The 20,981-nt window shown below is 36.1% G+C and overlaps 1 protein-coding gene across 11 annotated transcripts in view; it reads right to left on the reverse strand.

Annotated features, from left to right (window-relative positions):
- Window positions 1-20,981, reverse strand: part of RFWD2 (ring finger and WD repeat domain 2, E3 ubiquitin protein ligase) — a 256,292-nt gene that overhangs the window by 117,041 nt on the left and 118,270 nt on the right. For all 11 annotated transcript variants that reach the window (XM_011981442.1, XM_011981440.1, XM_011981435.1 and 8 more), the window contains 2 exons: window positions 18,311-18,425; window positions 14,020-14,155 (listed from right to left, as the gene is read on the reverse strand). In XM_011981442.1, coding sequence (XP_011836832.1) covers window positions 14,020-14,155; window positions 18,311-18,425 — 251 coding nt within the window. The remainder of the gene's footprint in view (window positions 1-14,019; window positions 14,156-18,310; window positions 18,426-20,981) is intronic.

A 20,981-nucleotide genomic window follows, 5' to 3' on the forward strand; every position in this document is an offset into this window, starting at 1 on the left:
ACGGACTGAGGTGAGGACATGCATTTCTGTTTTTCTGCCCAAATGTTGCATTTTCCAAGACCACTCTGACCCGCTGCACCCCCATCCTGCACCTATAAAAACTCTGACACCCCAGTAGGCAGAGACACAGCGGCTGGACGTGGAAAGGAACACATCGGTGGAAGAGCACACACCAACAGGCACCAGCAGACACCAGCAGGCCATTAACCAGCAGCAGGATGCAGAATTTGGCTGGGATGGTTGGAAGACAGCCTGGCCGCTGGGCAGCCTGACTCCAGGGGAAAACCACCTTCCCACTCCATCCTCCTTCTGGCCTCCCCATCCACCTCCCTGACAGCTACCACCACTCAATAAAAAAGCTTGCACTCATTCTCCAAGCCCACGTGTGATCCAATTTTTCCGGTACACTAAGGCAAGAAGCCCAGGATACAGAAAGCCCTCTGTCCTTGTGATAAGGCAGAAGGCCTAACTGAGCTGATTAACACAAGTTACCTATAGATGGCAAAACCAAAACAGCACTCTACAACATATGCCCACTGGGGCTTCAGGAGCTGTAAACGTTTACCCCTAGACACTGCTGTGGGGTCGGAGCCCACGTTCCCACGATCTGCCTGTCTGCCTGCTCCCTGTAGGGTCAAAACTTCTCTGAGCAGCAGGGCACCAAAGAAACAAGCCACACTGCCATCACACACCCTGCAAGGGGGACAAGGGAATTTTCCCATTTCAAAATGTACCACTCTGGTGGGGAATGTTGGTAACAGGTGATGCTATGTATGTGTGGGAACGGGAGGTATATGGGAAATCTCCGTACTGGGAACCTAAAACTGCTCCATAAAATAAAGTCTATCACAAGGTCAGGAGATCGAGACCTGGCTAACACAGTGAAACCTCGTCTCTACTAAAAATACAAAAAATTAGCTGGGCGTGGTGGCGGGCACCTGCAGTCCCAGCTACTCGTGAGGCTGAGGCAGGAGAATGACATGAACCCAGGAGGCGGAGCTTACAGTGAGCCGAGATTGCGCCACTGTACTCCAGCCTGGGTGACAGAGCAAGGCTCTGTCTCAAAAAAAAAAAAAAAAAAAAAAAAAAAAAGAAAGAAAAAGAAAGAATTAAAAATGTAAATATTTCTTATTAGAAATGCCTTCCTTCCTTCCATGCAAATTCTTACACACAGCACAGACTACAGGATTAGAAACTCTGAGAGTGGAGGCCATCCATCTGTGTTTTAACAATATCTCCAGATGATTATGAGGCACTGTCCTAAAAACAGGTAAGTCTGAAAGGGTAAGAATGCCAAACATTTACATAGTATTTACAACACGCCACATAAAACACAGAATAATTTCAAAGAAGTTCTCATTTCATCTTATTTAAATATGATTAATTGAGCCTATTTCCAGTTAAGCCAGATAACTGACATAAAAACACATTTTTTTCCAAACTACATGAAACTGTGAATGAATGAACTTTATTCATTCAAACTGATACTTCTAACTCCTGTTTTAAATTACGAGTTGCACTCTAAAGAGTTACCAAGGCCTTCTCCTCCAGAAGTAGTCTATGTAACTGAATATATGTGAATAATCATATTCTCTTATTTTTCTTCCACATTTTATCCAGAGGAAATGCAAAATACCTTCCCCTTAAACTTGCTAAGTACAACAACAGCCCAGCCTTTAACAATTACTACCTCCCCACAAACTTCTGCAAGAAATATAACTGTAATCCCCGTATTTGGGAGGCCAAGGCAGGCAGATCAATGAGGGACAGACGTTTGAGACTGGCCTGGGCAACACGGTGAGATCCTGTCTCTACAAAAAATACAAAAATTAGCCAGGCATGGTAGTAGGCGCCTGTAGTCCCAGCCACAGGGGCTGAGGTGGGAGGATCACTTGAGCCCGGGAGGTCAAGGCTGTAGAAAGTCAGGATTATGCCACTGCACTCCATCCTGAGCAACAGGGTGAGACTTCATCTCAAGAAAATTTTAAAAAAAGAAAAAAAAAGAAAAAGAAATTATATGAAATACATGGTTTTGGACATAATGAAGTCATAAAAGTAAGTATGTTAGTGCTGCATTCTATCTTTAAAATCAAGCACAGAAAGAATAATCTATAGGAATTCATTAAATTTTAAAGAAGCATTTCAAATGTCTCCAGGAAACTAAAAGTCATCACCTCAAAAGAACTCTCTTTAGTCAACTCCCACAGTATTTTATCAACTTGCCACAAGCATTTACTATTTATTTTCTACCTTGAATTTGAGTTATTTATTCTCCAATTGAGTATTCCTCAGGTATATCAGGTAAACAGGAATACCCAACAGATATCAAGTAGACTATCCAGTGCTAGAAGTACAAAGATGAAAAAGCATTCTTGCCAAAGATGTGAGCACTTCTCCCTGAACACCATCTCCAGAGGGTTCTCCCTCACTTGCTTACTGCATAAGCTCTTTTAAGGACCCTTTAACACCCTGCCACTAAACCTAAAAAAGTACCTGCCTCTGCATCCACTTTCTTGTTTCCTTATATTACCCAAAAGGAAGCGGCCTTCCTTCTAATTAAGACAAGAAGTGTTACTTTGCTTTAGATCCAATCCCATCTGTAAGATCTCATGATCTAATCCACCAGTTTATCTCCTTTTCTCTTTGGATTGCATGGCAATACACTCTCTCATCCTCCTTTCCAAGTTTCTCAGTCTGCTTTACTAGTTCCTCCTTAGCTACCAAGTCTTCAAATCTTAGCCAGTGTTCTATATATCTACAACTATGGTGTCAATTGCTAACTGCAAAAGTTTCCAAATTCACAGCCCTCACCTCATCTCTGTATAACCAGAGAATTTATGTCAAATGTTAGATACCCCCGTGAACCCTGTTGCTACTTAAACAAGCTCCTCCTCCAGTATCCCCTCCTGTGTAAATGATATCCATATTTTCCCTGCCCGGCTGCTCCAGCCAAAACCTTAGAAGTTATTTCCCTCTGCTTCAAGGTCAACATCAAAACAATCACAAGTTCTGGCTACCCTAGTTCTTCTATATTCTTAAATACTTCTTCTGCCTTGCCCCACAGACCTCCCAGAACCCATATATTGGATCTATTTCCACTTGTACTTCTTTTTTTTTTTTTTTTGAACTTTTTTTTTTTTAATTAAAAACTCTACCAGCCAGGTGCAGTGGCTCACGCCTGTAATCCCAGCACTTTGGGAGGCCGAGGTGGGTGGTTCACCTGAGTTCAGGAGTTTGAGACCAGCCTGGCCAACATGGCAAAACTCCATCTCTACTAAAAATACAAAAATTAGCTGGCTGTGGTGGCACAACCTGTAATTCCAACCACTCAGGAGGCTGAGGCAGGAGAATAGCTTGAACCCGGAAGGCAGAGGTTGCAGTGAGCCAAGACTGTATCACTGCACTCCAGCCTAGGCAACAGAGCAAGACTCCAACTCAAAAAACAAACAAACAAAAAACAAAACAAAACCAAAAAAAAAAAAACCAAAAACAAATAAACCTCTGTCATCCAGGCTGGAGTGCAGTAGTGCCACCATAGCTCACTGTAACCTTGAACTCCTGGGCTCAAGAGATCCTTCCACCTCACCCTCCTCATTAGTACTACAGGTACACACCACAGGCCTGGCTAATTTTTGATTTTTTGATTTTTGTAGAAATGGGGTCTTGCTATGCGTCCCGGGTTGGTTTTAAACTCCTGGCCTCAAGCAATCCTCCCGCCTCTGCCTATCAAAGCAATGGTATTATGGGCATGAGCTCCCATGCCCGACCACTCCTGCTTCTGCCCAACTATTCTCCATACTGTATACTGTAAATACTTTCATAGCACTTAAAACACTTTATTCTATATGCTCACTGATAGAGTTGGATATCTGTACCTGCCCAAATCTCATACTGAACTTGTAATCCATAATGCTGGAGGTGGGGCGTGACCTGAGGTGTCTGGATCATGGGGATGAATCCCTCCTGGCTTGGTGCTATCTTCATGATAGTGAATTCTCACAAGATCTCATCATTTTATAAATGTGTGGTACCTCCCTCCTCACTCTCTCTCACTTGCTCCTTCTTTGTGACTTGCCTGCTCCCACTTCGCCTTCCACCATGACGATGAGGCCTCCCTAGAATCTGAGCAGATGCCAGCACCATGTTTCCTGTGAAGCCTGTAGAACCGTAAGCCAATTAAGCCTCTTCTCTTTATAAATTACCCAGTCTCAGGTATTTCTTTATAGCAAGGCAAGAACAGCCTAGTACACTCACTTAACCGTCTGTGTCCTCACTACCATGTACATCACTCTTACATTCTCAGCACTTAACCTCTTTGACATGAATAGGTATGATTTTGAAAAAAATTAAGCATAAAAATATTCTAGACAAATATATGTGAATATATAACTGATCTTAGCATCACAGAAAGATTTTCTAAATGAAAAGGCTAGAATTTGGTTTTAAAAAGTCATAAGAATGTATGGCAACTGCCTCCTGAGGAAGGTTATTCTACCTCAGCACACTGCTGACTACAAAGATCTTCCTTATATTAACCTTAAAATGTGGCTTCTAGACGTAAGTTCTACTTTTATTTCTTGGATACCTAACACAGGTTTGTGATAAATCTTCACAAATCTTCTAAAATTTTAAATGCTAACCTAATTAATGTTTGTTTTGTGGATATGTGTAAAATTATTTCAGCTTATGGCTTCACTCTGTACTACTGACAAGCCTCTTACAAGGCAAGGGAAAATAAACAGGAAAACCAAGTTGAGATTAGAACAGGAAAATCTTAGGATAGAAATTATAAGGGTGGGAGTGCATGTAGTGACTTTCAAAGTGTAAGCTTAGATTGTTTGTGTTTCCTTTTAAACCTATATTTTGAATCACGTATGTTTTGAATTACCATAGAAGCAGAAAACTCACCAACACTTGCTGACAATCTTGCATTCCTTTTTAAGTTGTTAACATGAATTTATATTTCTGTTACATGTCATTGGTAATTCACAAACTTCTTGTATAGCCTAAGGATTATTTCTTCAAAGGAATACTTATCAACAAGCAAATATGTAGACATATATGGACAAATGCTAGAGTCCTACTTACTCTGGATCCTCTCCCAGCAGGTAAAACAATTTTTCATTCATTCATGCATTCATTTAACAAATATTTACAGACATAGGAATATGCAAGAAATAAGACAGTAAGACCCCTGCCACTGTCTGAATGTGGCAGACATTCACCTGGACGAATCTCCCAGCCTAAAACACAGCTTTAAAAATAACTGCTATAAAAGACTGATCCCAGGCAAAATTTGGGAAGGAAATCCCTCCCTCTGCATTCCTATTCATCTCATTTCTCAACCAACCCCAGATGGTCAATAACACTTAAGACAATAATGGAAATACCTTCTGACAAAAACAGAAAGTATATTGGCAGTCTTAAAAATCGTATCTATTCCTTAGAAAACAAGTCAATAATTACTTAGAGATCTCTTTTTAAGTATAAATTGAAAGCTCACAAGCATTCCACAATAAGGAACATATTGAAAGTTACCCTAAATCTGGATCAGCATTTGCTGTCATTATAAATTGAAACTTAGCAAAAATGATTCTTGTAAATATTGTAGAAACATAAAGTTTAATTTGAATAGTTTTTTCAAACTATGGTTAAAAAGTGACATCTAAGGTGCAGTATTACATGTCAAAAAATTAGTATAAAAAATGTTCATTATTTTGACCTCCTTACAGAAACAGGGATACACAGTGCCAGAACCTCAAAAGAATTAATTCCTCTCTTTCTTCTGGGTGTCTCAAAGGAAAAGTGTTTTCTGAAACTTTATAAGGTTTCAGTAGGTCCTTAAGTGAACAGAAGAGCACTAGAATTCAGGTGCACCTGTATCTAAATCTGAGTTCTGTCTGTTATTAGCATTATGTTTACCTTGGACAAGTTACAAAATTTCTATCTCAGTTTTTTCATATGTAAAATGAGATTAGTAGCAATACCTTGCAACACAGGGTTGATACAAGAATTGAATGAATTAGGGAATTGATGTAAAATATTTATAATGTTGTCTAAAAAAGAGTCGGTAACACACTCCACATTACCAGTAAAAAGACTATTCTAGCATCAACCAATGCCACCATAGATAACTATTTTCTTCTTAGGAATTTACTAATGCTTGATACAACTCCATTCCAACAGTTTGAACAAACGTAAGTAAAAATACTGAAAAACTCTCGAGAAGTAGAGTGTACAACAATTTTGACCATAACAATCTAGCTGTACAAAATTCAAACTAGGAATTCAAAAGACAACCATCACTACTAAGTATATTAAGTTTAAACTACACAGCTTCAAACTATTTCTCTCTGGTGGACACGGAACACCTAATCGAAGAAAAAAATGCAAAATACGCTATCATTGCCATGTGTAAAAAGAATGCAATAACTGTCTTCTTTCCTGTTCCTTGCCATTGCTAAACTAGGACCATCTTCTACTTAAGAGAGTGAACTTCACTACATGTCACCAATTCCATACCTTGTCTATTGTTTAATAGTTGACATAGTGTCAAAGTAAACAAATGCTGCCACCTTGTGGTCTGATGGGTATGGTTTTAATTCCAAATAAGCAAAGCAAAAAAAATACGTTTCTGGTTTGGCTTTTTCTCTCAGATTATCACTTCATTAAGTGACCAACACTATGTCAAGCAATTTTACAGTAAGAATAATTATATCTTTTGCAAAGTAACAAAATAATGCAACAAATTCAACATTATCTGCCTTCTCAAATACTTGTTTAGGCTTCTTTTTTTGTTTGAGACAGTCTCACTCTGTTGCCCAGTGCAGTGATCTCGGTTCACTGCAACCGCTGCCTCTAGGTTCGTGATTCTCCTGTCTCAGCATCCCAAGTAGCTGGGATTACAGGCACACGCCACCACGCCTGGCTAATTTTTGTATTTTTAGTAGAGACAGAGATTCGCCATGCTGGCCAGGCTGGTCTCGAACTCCTGGCCTCAAGTGATTTGCCTGCCTTGGCCCCTGCCCCACAAACTGCTGGGATTACAGGTGTGAGTCACCTCACCTGGCCTCTTTATTCCTCTTTCTGAAAGAAATTAGTAAAATTTCATTTTTTGGGAGGAATTAAAAGGCTTTATGTAAATTTATTATCAATGATGTGTTTGAATATGAGAAACTAAGAAAAGCAAAAAAATCACCAGAGCTGTGAGGCGGAGCTTGCAGTGAGCCAAGATTGTGCCACTGCACTCCAGCCTGGGCGACAGTGCGAGACTGTCTCAAGAAAAAAAAAAGAAAAAGAAAAAAGCCCTCTGTTCCCCAAAACCAGACTAACATGGCTTTCAGGAATGAAAAAAAAAAAATTAAAAAGGATTATTACTCTTTTATGAAAGAGACTGAAAACTAATCACACATCTTCCATGTAGAGATGCCGCTTTTGTAACAATGTTAAGAATAAAGTTTTGATTTTTTTTAAGGAAGAAAATACAATACAGGATAAATTCACAATGGTCAAGGCCATAAATCAACACTACAGCAGAGCCCTAATATGGATCACATTTTAACTAAGTCACATAACTACAGATAAGTGTGTACATATCAGGTCAATATTATAAGTAAATTTTGATACTTATTCTTGCCATGTCACATTCAATCTACATTTCTGAAGTCCTTAAAAGCATAGTAAACATTCTTAATACAGTTAAGAATTTAAGTAAGAATGCAAATCTGTTGCTCCAAACAGAACTGTTTCGTAGACTATTCTTTTATTTCTTATCTATAAAGGCACTAAAATAAGATTGTAGGCTCTCCTGAATCCAAGCATCACGTCCGGCCTGCTCATGATCATACGCCTAGTCTGGTCTAAGGGCACTAAAGTAAGATTGTGAGCTCTCCTGAATCCAAGCATCATGTCCGGCCTGCTCATGATCATACGCCTAGTCTGGTCTAGCCTGTGCTAGGTTATCAATGATTCTTTGTTAATTAAATCATGTAATAAAATGCACCCCATAATCTGCTGCATTTTCAAATTTTACTCAGTCAAATGCCAACACAGAAAAATAAAGGAACGTATTATGATTTTTGTCTTATTCATTACTGAGTTAAACAGCTATTAGAATACAATAAAAGATCTCCTGCAATACTTTCTTTAGCTAATGGCTTAGATTTTAAGATCTTCATATACATAATAAATTAAAATCTTAGTCCTGTAAATGAAAAGCATGCCAAGTTTTAGCAATATTTGACAAGTTAAAAGTTACCAAATTCCTGATGTGCCTCAAAACACATCTTTTTAGGGTTATTTATTCTAAGAAATTTGAACATGAACTAGCAATCTGATTATACCAAGGAATTACTGTTAATTTGCTTAGACGTGATGCAGCCCTGTGGTTTAACAATATCCATTTTAAGAGACGCAGATAAGTTTCTGAGATTTGCTTTAAAATACTTAAGCATATACACACCCAACACTGGAGCACCCAGATTCATAAAACAAGTTATTCTTGACTTACAAGAAGACTTAGCCACACAATAATAGCGGGGGACTTCAGGCTGGGCACGATGGCTCATGCCTGTAATACCAGCACTTTGGGAGGGCGAGGTGGGCGGATCACGAAGTCAGGAGTTCGAGACCAGCCTGGCCAACATAATGAAACCCAGCCTCTACTAAAAATACAAAAATTAGCCAGGCATGGTGGCAGGTGCCTGTAATCCCAGCTACTCGAGAGGCTGAGGCAGGAGAATCGCTTGAACCTGGCAGGTGGAGGTTGCAGTGAGCCGAGATCAAGCCATTGCACTCCAGTCTGGGTAACAAGAGCAAAACTCCATCTCAAAAAAAAAAAAAAAAAACAAAACAAAACAAAAAAATAATAGTGGGGGACTTCAATACCCGATTCACACCTTTAGACAGATCACGGAGGCAGAACACTAACAACGAAATTCTGGACTTAAACTCTACACTTGACCAACTGGATACACATACACAGAGTAGTACTACACCCAACAACCACAGAATAAATAAACGTCTCATCTGTACATGGAACATGTTTTAAGATAGACCACATGCTTGGCCTTATAAAGCAAATCTCAGTAAATTAAAAAAAAAAAAAAAGAAATCCCACCAAGCATAACTCTTGGACCACAGTGAATAAACACAGAAATCAGTATCAAGAGGATCTCACAAAACATTAAAATTAAACAAGGTGCTTCTGAATAACCCTTGGATAAACAAAGAAATTAAGGCAGGAATGAAAAAATTCTTTGAAATTAATGAAAACAGAGATACAACTTACCAAAAATCTTTGCATGCAGCTAAAGCAGTGTAGAGAGGAACATTCATATCACTAAAATGCCTTCATCAAGAGGTTAGGAAGATCTCAAGTTAATGACCTTACATCACATGTAGAGGAACTAGAAGAAAAAGAACAATCTAATCCCAAAGCTAGCAGAACAAAAAACTAAAGTCAGAGAAGAACTGAAAGAAATTGAGACCCAAAAGTCCATACAAAAGATCAGTAAGATCAAGAGTTGGTTCTTCAGAAGAGTAAGTAAGATTAATAAATCACTAACAAGATTAACAAAGAAAAAACAAGAGAAGATCAAAATAAGTGCAATCAGAAATGACAAAGATGACATTACAACCAATACCCCAGAAATACAAAAGATCCTCAGAGATTATCATGAACATCTCTATGCACACAGACTAGAAAATCTAGAGGAAATGGATAAATTCCTGGAAACACACAGCCTCCCAAGATTCAAACGATAAGAAAGTGAAAATCTGAACTGACCAGTAACAAGTTCAGAAATTGAATCAGTAATTTAAACAAAACAAAACAAAACTACCAACCAAAAAGAGCCCTGGACCAGATGATTCACAGACAAATTCTAGCAGATGTACAAAGAATTGATACCAATCCTACTGAAACTTCCAAAAAATCAAGGAGGGGCTTCTTCCTAATTCATTCGATGAATCCAGCACCATCCTGACACCAAAATCTGGCAGAGACACAATGATAAAAGAACACTTCAAGCAAATATCCCTCATAAACACAGGTACAACAATTCTCAACAAAATACTCTGTATTATAAAATTATTATTATTATTATTATAAAATACTCTGTATCATAAAATACAAGTATTTTGTAAGCTGAACCCAGGAGCACATCAAAAGTTAATTTGCCACGATCAAGTATGCTTGATTCCTGCAATGCAAGGCTTGATTCACAATATGCAGATCAATAAATGTGATTTACCACATAAATAAAAAAAAAACAAAAAATATATGATCATCTCAAAAGATGCAGAAAAAGTCTTTGATAAAATCCAACATCTCTTCATGATAACAACCCTTAACAGACTAGGCATCAAAAGAACATAATCCAAAACAGTAAGAGTCATCTATGACAAATCCATAGCCAACATAATAGTGAATGGGCAAAAGCTGAAACCATTCCCTTTGACAACTAGAACAAGACAAGGATGCCCACTTTCACCACTCCTATTCAACATAATACTGGAAGTCCTAACCAGAGCAATCTGTCAATAGTAAGAAATAAATGGCATCCAAATAGCAAAAGAATAAGTCAAATTATCTCTTTTTGCTGACAATATGATTTTATACACAGAAAACCATAAAGACCCTGCCAAAAGACTCCTGGAACTCATAAACAAATTCAGTAAAGTTTCAGAATACAAAATTGACGTACAAAATTTGGTGCATTTCCGTACACTAATAATGTTCTAGCTGAGAAAGAAATAAAAAAACACAATCCTATTTACAATAGCCACAAAGAAAATAAAATACCTAGAAACTCATCTAAACAAGGAGGTGAAAGATCTCTACAATGAGAACACAAAGCCCTGTTGAAAGAAATTGAAGATGACACAAACAAATGGAAAATTCTTCCATAAGCATGATTGGAAGAATCAATATTGTTAAAATGGCAATATTGTTCAAAGCAATTTAGAGATCCAATGTTATCCTTAAAATACCAACGTCATTTTTCACAGAATTAGAAAAAAACTATTCTAAAATTCACATGGAACAAAAAAAGAGCTTGAATGGCCAAAGCAGTAGTAAGCAAAATGAACATACTTGGAGGCATCACACCACCCAACTTCAATTTATACTATCAGGCTACAGTAACCAAAACAGCATGGCACTGGTAGGTACAAAAACATACATAAGACCAATGGAATAGAATAGAGAACTCAGGCATAAAGCTGCAAACCTACACCATCTGATCTTTGACAAAATTAACAAAAATAAGCCACGGGGAAAGGACTCCCTATTCAATCAATGGTGCTTGTATAACTAGCTAGCCACGCACAGAAGAATAAAACTGGACCGCTACTTTTCATCATATACAATAACTCAAGATCAATTAAAACCTAAATCTAAGACCTCAAACTATAAAAATCTTAGAAGAAAAGTTAGGAAATATCCTTCCTGACATAGGCTTTGGCAAATAATTTATGGCTAAGTCTTCAAAAGCAATTTCAACAAAAACATAAACTGACAAGTGGGACCTAATTAAATTAAAGAGCTTCTGCACAGCAGAAGAAACTGCCAACAGACTAAGCAGCCTATGGAATGGGTGAAAGTATTTGCAAACTATGCATCTGACAAAGGCCTAATATCCAAAATCTACAAGAAACTTAAATCGACCTATGAAAAACAAAAAATCCAAAAAAAATGAGAAGACACAGACACTTCTCAAAAGAACACACACAAGTTGCCAACAAGCATATGAAAAAAAGCTCAACATCACTAATCATCAGAGAAATAAAAATCAAAACCAGGATGAGATACCATCTCATCACAGAATGGCAATTATTAAAAAGTCAAAAAAACAATAGATACTAGGCAAGGCTGTGAAGAAAAGGGAATGCTTATATGCTGTTCCTATGAATGCAAACCAGATCAACCACTACAGAAAGCAGTTTGGAGTTTCATCATATAACTTACAACAAAACTACCATTTGACCCAGCAATCCCATTAGTAGGTATACGCACAAAAGAAAGTAAGTTGTTCTACCATAAAGACACATGCACTAGTATGTTCACTGCAGTGTTATTCACAGTAACAAAGACATGTAATCAATCTAGGTGGCCATCAATGGTGGACTGGATAAAGAAAATGTGGCACATGGAATACAATACAGCCTTAAAAAAGAATAAAACCATGTCCTTTGCAGCAACAAGAGTGAAGCTGGAGGCCATTAACCTAAGTGAATTAATGCAAGAACAGAAAACCAAATAATGTATCTTCTCACTTGTAAGTGACAGCTAAACACTGAAGACATATGAATGTAAATATGGGAACAACAGTTACTGGGGACTACTAGATGGGGATGTGGGAGAAGGCAGGGGGCGTGGGCTTATAAAACACTTGTTGTGTACCTATGCTCACTGCCTGGGTGACAGAAACGTTAGGACCCCAAGCTCCAGTGTCATGCAATATTCTCATGTAACAAACCTGCATGTGTACCATGTGTACCATTTAATCTATAAAAAAAGTTGAAAATATTAAAAAACAATAAAAAAATAAAAGTGGTCAGGGAACATGAAAAAAATAATAAAATACTTAAGCAAAAAGTAATCAAAATGAAGAGGATACATAAAACTTGTACAGAGAAATCTTAACCACTGCTGAATGTGCGTGATGGTTATGTGAAGACTTATTCCATTCTATTTTCCTGTATATTATAAACTTTCATTAAACATTTCAAATAATGATAAAAATAATATAAAGCAAGCTGGGTACAGTAATAGTCAAAGCTACTTGGGAAGCTGAGGCAGGAGGACTGCATGAGCCCAGGAGTCTGAGGATAGCCTAGGCAGCATAATTAGACCCTGTCCCTTAAAAATAAAAAAATCAGTAACGGAAAGATCACTGGAAAATCCCAATATTTGGAAACTAGTAACAGCCTCAGTAACCATGGGTCAAAGAGAAAAATCAAAATGGAAATTAAAAGGTATTTCGACATATACTTCAAAACATGCTGTATGCAATAAATACATAAAATTTTATCTGTCAATTTTAAAAAACAAACTTTTTAAAAAATAAAAAGAAAACTAAAATAGTACTTTGAACTATACTAAAATGGAAAAGTATCACATCAGTTTTTTTGTGATGTGGCTAATACAGTAATTACAGGGAAATGTATACCACAAAATAACTATATTAGAAAAGAAGGTATCAACTAAACGATCTAAATTTTTACTTTAAGAAATTAGCATATAAGAGCAAATTAAACCCTCAAAAAGTCGAAGAATGAAAATAATTAAGAGCAAAGATTAATGATAACAGAAAACAGACAAATACAGCCTATCAATAAAACCAAGAGCTGGCTCTCTGGGAAGATCAACAAAACTGATAAACTTCTCAGCTAGACTCTTCAGGAAAAAGGTAAGAAGAAACAAAATCCACTGTCAGGTATGAAAGAGGGAAAATCATCATACAATCCAAAGATATTAAGAGAATAATAAGGCAATATTATGAATAATTGTACGCCAAAAAGTTTAACAGCCCTGATAAGATGGACAAATGTCTTAAAAGACACAAACTAATTATAATGCTAAATCAAGAAGAAATGGATAATCTGATTAAATCTCTTAAGAAAATTGAATTGATAATTAAAATTCATTTCTGGAAGCTTCACTGGCAAATTCTACAAAATATTTAAAGAAGAAATAATACTAATTCTATACAAACTTCCAGAAAATCCAGAGGTGGGAGCACTTATGAGGAGAGCATACTGTCATCAAAACCAGACATAGATAGTACAAGAAAACAAGCTACAACCTTATGAGATGGATACTATCAATTATTCCATTTTAGAGATGAAGAAATTTGGCATATAGAAACTCAGGAACTTGCTTAAAATCACAGAACTAATAATTGGCAGGCTACTTCAGAACCCACCCTTTTAAAAATAATGCTGTAAGTGTTTCACAAATTCAATTAGATTCTAGACATTTTTACAAAAGAAAATAGTAATTTGCCCAATACTTACCTAGAGACTATACTGGAACCATTATAGAGATCACTAGCATATGACAATGTGGCTAAAGGTCGTACTGAATTATATCGAGTAAACTTGGACAAGCATTCCTGAAATTCATCCAACTGGCTTGCAGTTCGACTGTCATCTATATGAAAAAAAACAAAAACACAGAAAAAAAAGAAAATAGATGAATTGAACTGCAAAGTAAATCAAAGAGCTACATCCACAAATTAAAAGTTATATTCTAAATACAAAAAACAATATTTAGATTTTACTAAAGACTAGTTTGCACAACTTAACTGGTGAATTTTTCAGCTTTAATAAAAAATGTCTTGGTTCTTTGAAAGACACTGTCTCTTTCCACTATGAATTCTCATTTTTATGGCAATAATTTCTTGGAAAAATAAAAATAATAATAATAAAAGAGTTACTATTTGAGAGTCATTAAAATAAAAATCCATCAATGGAGAATGTGAGGATGTTAAGAAGAGTACATATATTGGATGGGCATTTGTTAGTTTGAAGGAACATGGTTACTGGCATACATATTTATGCCCATGTTTTGTTTAAAATCCAGTTTACAATAACATTAGTTTATAAATAGTAAGAAATATTTGCTCAAATAATACACTGAAATGTTTCAAATTCTATTACAGGAAGAGAGTAGAAAACTACAATGTTATGAACTATTCTAAAAAACAAAAAAAGTTTGAAATTGCTCCCATTTACCTCAAAGAGTACCTTCATCAAGAAAAAATAAATTTTCATTCAAATCTCTTGGTGAAATATGAAAAACAATAATTCCATCCAGTGGAAAAGTATACAAATACCTTGGGTAAAGTTCACTTCAGTAAACTATATGAAGATAAATCATGTGGGATTTAAAACATAAAATCAGTTTACGAAGTACCTGAGAATACAACTAATCTATTCTCCAGTCTATTAATACAAGCAGACCTACACTAAAAGCATAAATTTAAAAAATCACTGCTTTTCAGCACTGTCATTTGAACTTATACTTTCTTTTCTGAAGAATGATAAAAACAATGAGCACTTTAGCTTCCTAGACTGAAACTGAGACAAGTTTGTTATACCACTGTATTTTCATAGCTTCTTTATTCTAAGCTCATACACACACACACACACACAAACTTTTCAAGGCAAACGTTCATGATTTCCCTTCTTAAGTGCCGTCTGAAGTAAGAGTAAGCATAATAAAAGATGCCAGAATTATTAAGTCAAAAGAGTTATACAGAAAATATAAAGCACAGTGAAGAACTTATGTTATCTGGAGATACTAGGTTATCTTGAAAACAACTGTTTGCATGACGAAATTTATGTAACAAATATTATTAAAAAAAAAAAACAAACAAAAACAAAAAACAGGGTCTGGTGCGGTGGCTCACACCTGTAATCCCAACACTTTGGGAGGCTGAGGCAGGCGGATCACCTGAGGTCGGGAGTTCGAGACCAGCCTGACCAACATGGAGAAGCCCTGTCTCTACTAAAAATACAAAATTAGCCAGGCATGGTGGTGCCTGCCTGTAATCCCAGCTACTTGGGAGGCTAGGCAGGAGAATTGCTTGAACCTGGGAGGCAGAGGTTGTGGTGAGCCAAGATCACGCCACTGCATTCCAGCCTGGGCAACAAGACGAAACTCCGTTACAAAAAAAAAAAAAGAAAGAAAAAGAAAAAGGAAAAATAAATAACATTACTTGAGGAAACTGAGTGAGCTTTTGTCCCTGATATTTTACAAATTTTACAGATTTAAACACTAAGTAAATTCACCAAAACACCTAGATTTAAAGGGTACAATTAGTTGTGCTTCCATTCTAAAGAGAGCAAAAGGAATTACCTAATAGGCAATATCATAATGGTACTGAGATAAAACTCTCGCTCTACAAAAATTATTCTCAGGAAATTCCACATATTATAAATAAAACATGGGTTATTTGCAAAACTAAAAATCACAACCGTACTGCAGAGTGGTCTGGATATAATAGTTAATGATTATTTTTATATGGAAACCTATTACTGTGAGTTATTTAAGATTCCACATACTGGAAAGATGGTTGGTTTTATTAATTTAAAACCTGTTTCAATGTTATCCTATTCATGCCCATTTTGATATCAATTCCTAAGTACATAAAACAAGCATTCAATATTGTGTATTCTGTTCTAGATTAACAGTCCTGTTCTAGGCTAACTGGATTTCTGCCTATCATATAAGCTCATTAATGGCTACTTTCAACAGAAACCATAAAGAAAACAATAAAACTAGTTATTTCAGTATCTGAAAGTACAGTAATTGGTTTTAACTTATGAGGTTACAAAAAGGTAGAATTTCGTTTGCGTGGTGTTTTATCATCAACATCCAAACATATCTGCTGGTATATCACCTCTCCTATCCTAATTACAAATTGGTTTGTAAAAGTGTATTCAATGTCTCTTTTCTTTCTCCTAATGCTTTATAATTAACTTCCTCTTTCAATTACAATTGAAACTCCAAAGTAATAGTTCTTTAATATTCATCTCTCATTTTGAAAGTTGGAAATAAAAGTTAGGGAGTACAGATGGATTTAGATTCTCATTTGAAAATATACAAGGGACAATCAACCTCTTAGCTACACCGTTTCAGAGAAGTTAAAATTTCCCCTTTACAGTCAAAGGTACTAGGAGGAACTTAAAATCCAGCAATATAATTACACTAGGTAGCTAACATAAGATTCCTGAAAATTAGAGACATGTTTTAGGTACAATACAGCCACATCCACACAAATAAAAATCTATCTAATTTTCCTCCTGGTTTTATTATTCTACTGTCTTGTAAAGCTACCTCCCAAAAATAAAATGACTTGTGATGACCTTTACTATTCCATACCATGCCTATGCTGTTAGTGACTTAAAGATTATTAACAACAGCCTACCCCAATCTCTTTCCCACCTCTTTTTTTAAAGGTCTGCTACTTGCCTATAGTTGTATTTCAACATCATACCAACAAATAATGTATTGAAGGGTTAACATGAACTCTGCCAGTCAGAATGCAGGTATTGGGCTACTTTCAACTTAACAACTTCCTATGGCAGTTTATATTTATAGATTATTACACAAGCACAATAAGTGGCTCAATTCACAGGCAATAAATGAAAACTTTCCATGTATAAAAACTGTTTGTTGTTAATTTCAAAAAACAAGCAAATCTTGGCTTCTCCCTTGGTCTTCAGAGGAAAAATGCTTTGTAAATTTAATATATTTTTTCCTATACCACCAATCGGGAGGCAAATTTGTCTGTAGGATCTAAGCAACATGTAGATTATAAGTAATATAAACATATTTATTCAAGGGAAAACCAACACTCAGTTTTTAACAACCAATAAAATATCAGACCATTTTTTTTCTCTCTTAGTGGGGTTTATTTTAAGTAGATGCCCCATTAATGACATGAATTAATTGAGCACCCAACAGGTACCAAGCATTGTATCTTATACATGTCACTTACAATCATTAAAAAACCCATTAGGGTTAATGTCTCTACTTCATAGATGAGCAAAGACACTGAAAAAGACTAAAGAACAGAGTTAAGAAAAAGAGGAAAAATTAAATTACTTTTTTACAGTAATAGAAATATCCTATGCTATCACATCCATGTCTTTGCATGTTATTTCCTCTACTTTGAACACGTTTGTAAGTATCTTTTTCAGTTAATTTATACTAGAATAGCACATATACGACTCCTCTGAAATCCCTACACTGATCATTCCCTTACACCTCTCCATTTTCAACTCAGTCTGGATTTTTTACTACCAGTTATATTAGTGAATATTGTCTATTTTCATGATACTCCTGTAAATTTATTTAACACATAACATCACACAGAACTGCTTTATCTGTTGCTTTCCCTGACTCTATTTACAACACTCCTTAACGACAGAAACCAGTTTTTTCATCTTTTTATTCTCAGCACAGAGGACAGTGCCTAGAACTTCATGTTTATTTAACGTTAAATAGGAGGCAACTGAATGAAACTTATTTTTGTTAGCTACATATTCACGGCTGACTTTCTTTTTAACTTTATCTAGCTTGCCAGATAGATTCAGAATTCGCAAATACAGAAAACAATTGTCATTGGAAAATAACATTCTCTAAGATCACTAAGAACCTCCATGATGATCTGGTAGACTGTGTCAAAAATACACACTTTTGCTTTGCAATTAGGACCTTCCGTAAATTCAGCACAAAAACCCAGAAACAGATCTGAAATGTAGATTTCAGATAATTTGAGAAGGTCTAAATATATACCTGAGATACGAGACATCCTTGTAGAAAAGTAACACTGCTCCAAGTCTTCAAAATGAGCAGTAAGTCGTTTTCGTCTTGATGCTAATGTGCTGTTATACCAAGGCTGTTTCTTTGTCTAAAATAATAAGACACGTAACTTAGAATAAACAATACTCTTCTTTTGCACAGAATACTCAAATGTTTGAGCATTTATTTACTTTCAGAAGTTCATCACAGTAAAATGATTACAAATGGTAAAAAAAACCTATAATTCTGAGGTATTTTCAAAATGTCTTTTAACGTGAAAATAGATACCAAATTCATTCACAGAATGATTAAAACTAATAATGATTTTTAAAATAAGCTCTAAAGGACAGTTTTACAAGACTAAAATGAGAAACATTTTCAATTCTACAAATAAAATGAAGACAGAATTCGTTATGCCATTCTAAAATTTAGAATTTTGGGAATTTTAATATCCAGAAATTGTTAGAAAATAATTATCAAATAGAAAATGACTTACTTTTTCCAACAAAATAAGAGGACACAAACTAATGGATTCCATGCTCATGGATAGGAAGAATCAATACCGTGAAAATGGCCACTTCTGCCCAAGGTAATTTTTAAATTCAATGCCATCCCCATCAAGCTACCAATGACTTTCTTCACAGAATTGGAAAAAACTACTTTAAAGTTCATACGGAACCAAAAAAGAGTCCACATTGCCAAGACAATCCTAAGCAAAAAGAACAAAGCTGGAGGCATCATACTACCTGACTTCAAACTATACTACAAGGCTGCAGTAACCAAAACAGCACGGTACTGGTACCAAAACAGAGATATAGACCAATGGAACAGAACAGATGCCTCAGAAATAACAACACACAGCTACAACCATCTGATCTTAGATAAACCTGACAAAAACAAGAAATGGGGAAAGGATTCCCTATTTAATAAATGGTGCTAGGAGAATTGGCTAGCCATATGTAGAAAGCTGAAACTGGATCCCTTCCTTACATCTTATAAAAAAATTAATTCAAGGTGAATTAAAGAGTTAAATGTTAGACCTAAAACCATAAAAACCCTTGAAGAAAACCTAAGCAATACCATTCAGGACACAGGCATGGACAAGGACTTCATAACAAACATCAAAAGCAATGGCCACAAAAGCCAAAATTGATAAATGGGATCTAATTAAACTAAAGAGCTTCCGCACAGCAAAAGAAACTACCATCAGAGTGAACAGGCAACCTACAGAATGGGAGAAAATTTTTGCAATCTATCCATCTGACAAAGGGCTAATACCCAGAATCTACAAAGAACTTAAACAAATTTACAAGGAAAAATCAAACAACCCCATCAAAAAGTGGGCAAAGGATATAAACAGACACTTTTCAAAAGAAGACATTTATGCAGCAAACAGACATATGAAAAAATGCTCATCATCACTGGTCATCAGAGAAATGCAAATCAAAACCACAATGAGATGCCATCTCACACCAGTTAGAATGGCGATCGTTAAAAAGTCAGGGAACAACAAGTGCTGGAGAGGATGTGGAGAAATTGGAACATTTTTACACCGTTGGTGGGACTGTAAACTAGTTGAACCATTGTGGAAGACAGTGTGGCGATTCCTCGAGGATCTAGAACTAGAAATATCATTTGACCCAGCCATCTCATTACTGGGTATATACCAAAAGGATTATAAATCATGCTACTACAAAGACCCACGCACTTGTATGTTTATTGCGGCACTATTCACAATAGCAAAGACTTGGAACCAACCCAAATGTCCATCAATGATAGACTGGATTAAGAAAATATGGCACGTATACACCATGGAATATTATGCAGCCATAAAAAAGGATGAGTTCATGTCCTTTGTAGCGACATGGATGAAGCTGGAAACCATCATTCTGAGCAAACTATCGCAAGGACAGAAAACCAAACACCACATGTTCTCACTCATAGGTGGGAACTGAACAATGAGAACAGTTGGACACAGGGCAGGGAACATCACACACCAGGGCCTGTTGTGGGGTGGGGGAGGGGGGAGGGGTAGCATTAGGGATACCTAATGTAAATGACGAGTTAATGGGTGCAGCAAACCAACATGGCACATATATACATATGTGACAAACCTGCATGTTGTGTACATGTACCCTAGAACTTAAAGTATAATAATAATAATAAGAATGAACTGCTGATACATAGAAAACAGAATGAATCTCACAAACACTGAATAACAGTCATACACAAAAGGTAATGTTATTACGTAACTTTGTCATATAAGGATTAAAAACAGGTGAGTTATGAGTTTCTAGAAGTCAGTATAATATTTGCCCCTGAAGAACTGGGACTGAATTTGAAAGTAGTATAAGGCAAGATGAATGTTCCATATCTTCATCTAGGCGTTGTGCAATCACATGTATGTGTCTGTCAAATCTCATTCAAGCAAATACATAAGATCTATGCTTTTCTTTATATGTATTTTACCTCCATTTCAAAAAAGGCAAAATAAAAGATTATTATTATTACTTCCAAAAAAAAAAAAAAAAAGGAAAATGAGTTACTTTTTCATTATCCCTACACTGTAGCCTTACAACCTGGAATTATTGGAATCGTTCTTAACTATAAGAAATAGCTACTTGGCTGGGCGCAGTGGCTCACACCTGTAATCCCAGCACTTTGG

This window comes from Mandrillus leucophaeus, unplaced genomic scaffold (assembly GCF_000951045.1).
Source record: "Mandrillus leucophaeus isolate KB7577 unplaced genomic scaffold, Mleu.le_1.0 Scaffold226, whole genome shotgun sequence".
Taxonomy (NCBI): domain Eukaryota; kingdom Metazoa; phylum Chordata; class Mammalia; order Primates; family Cercopithecidae; genus Mandrillus; species Mandrillus leucophaeus.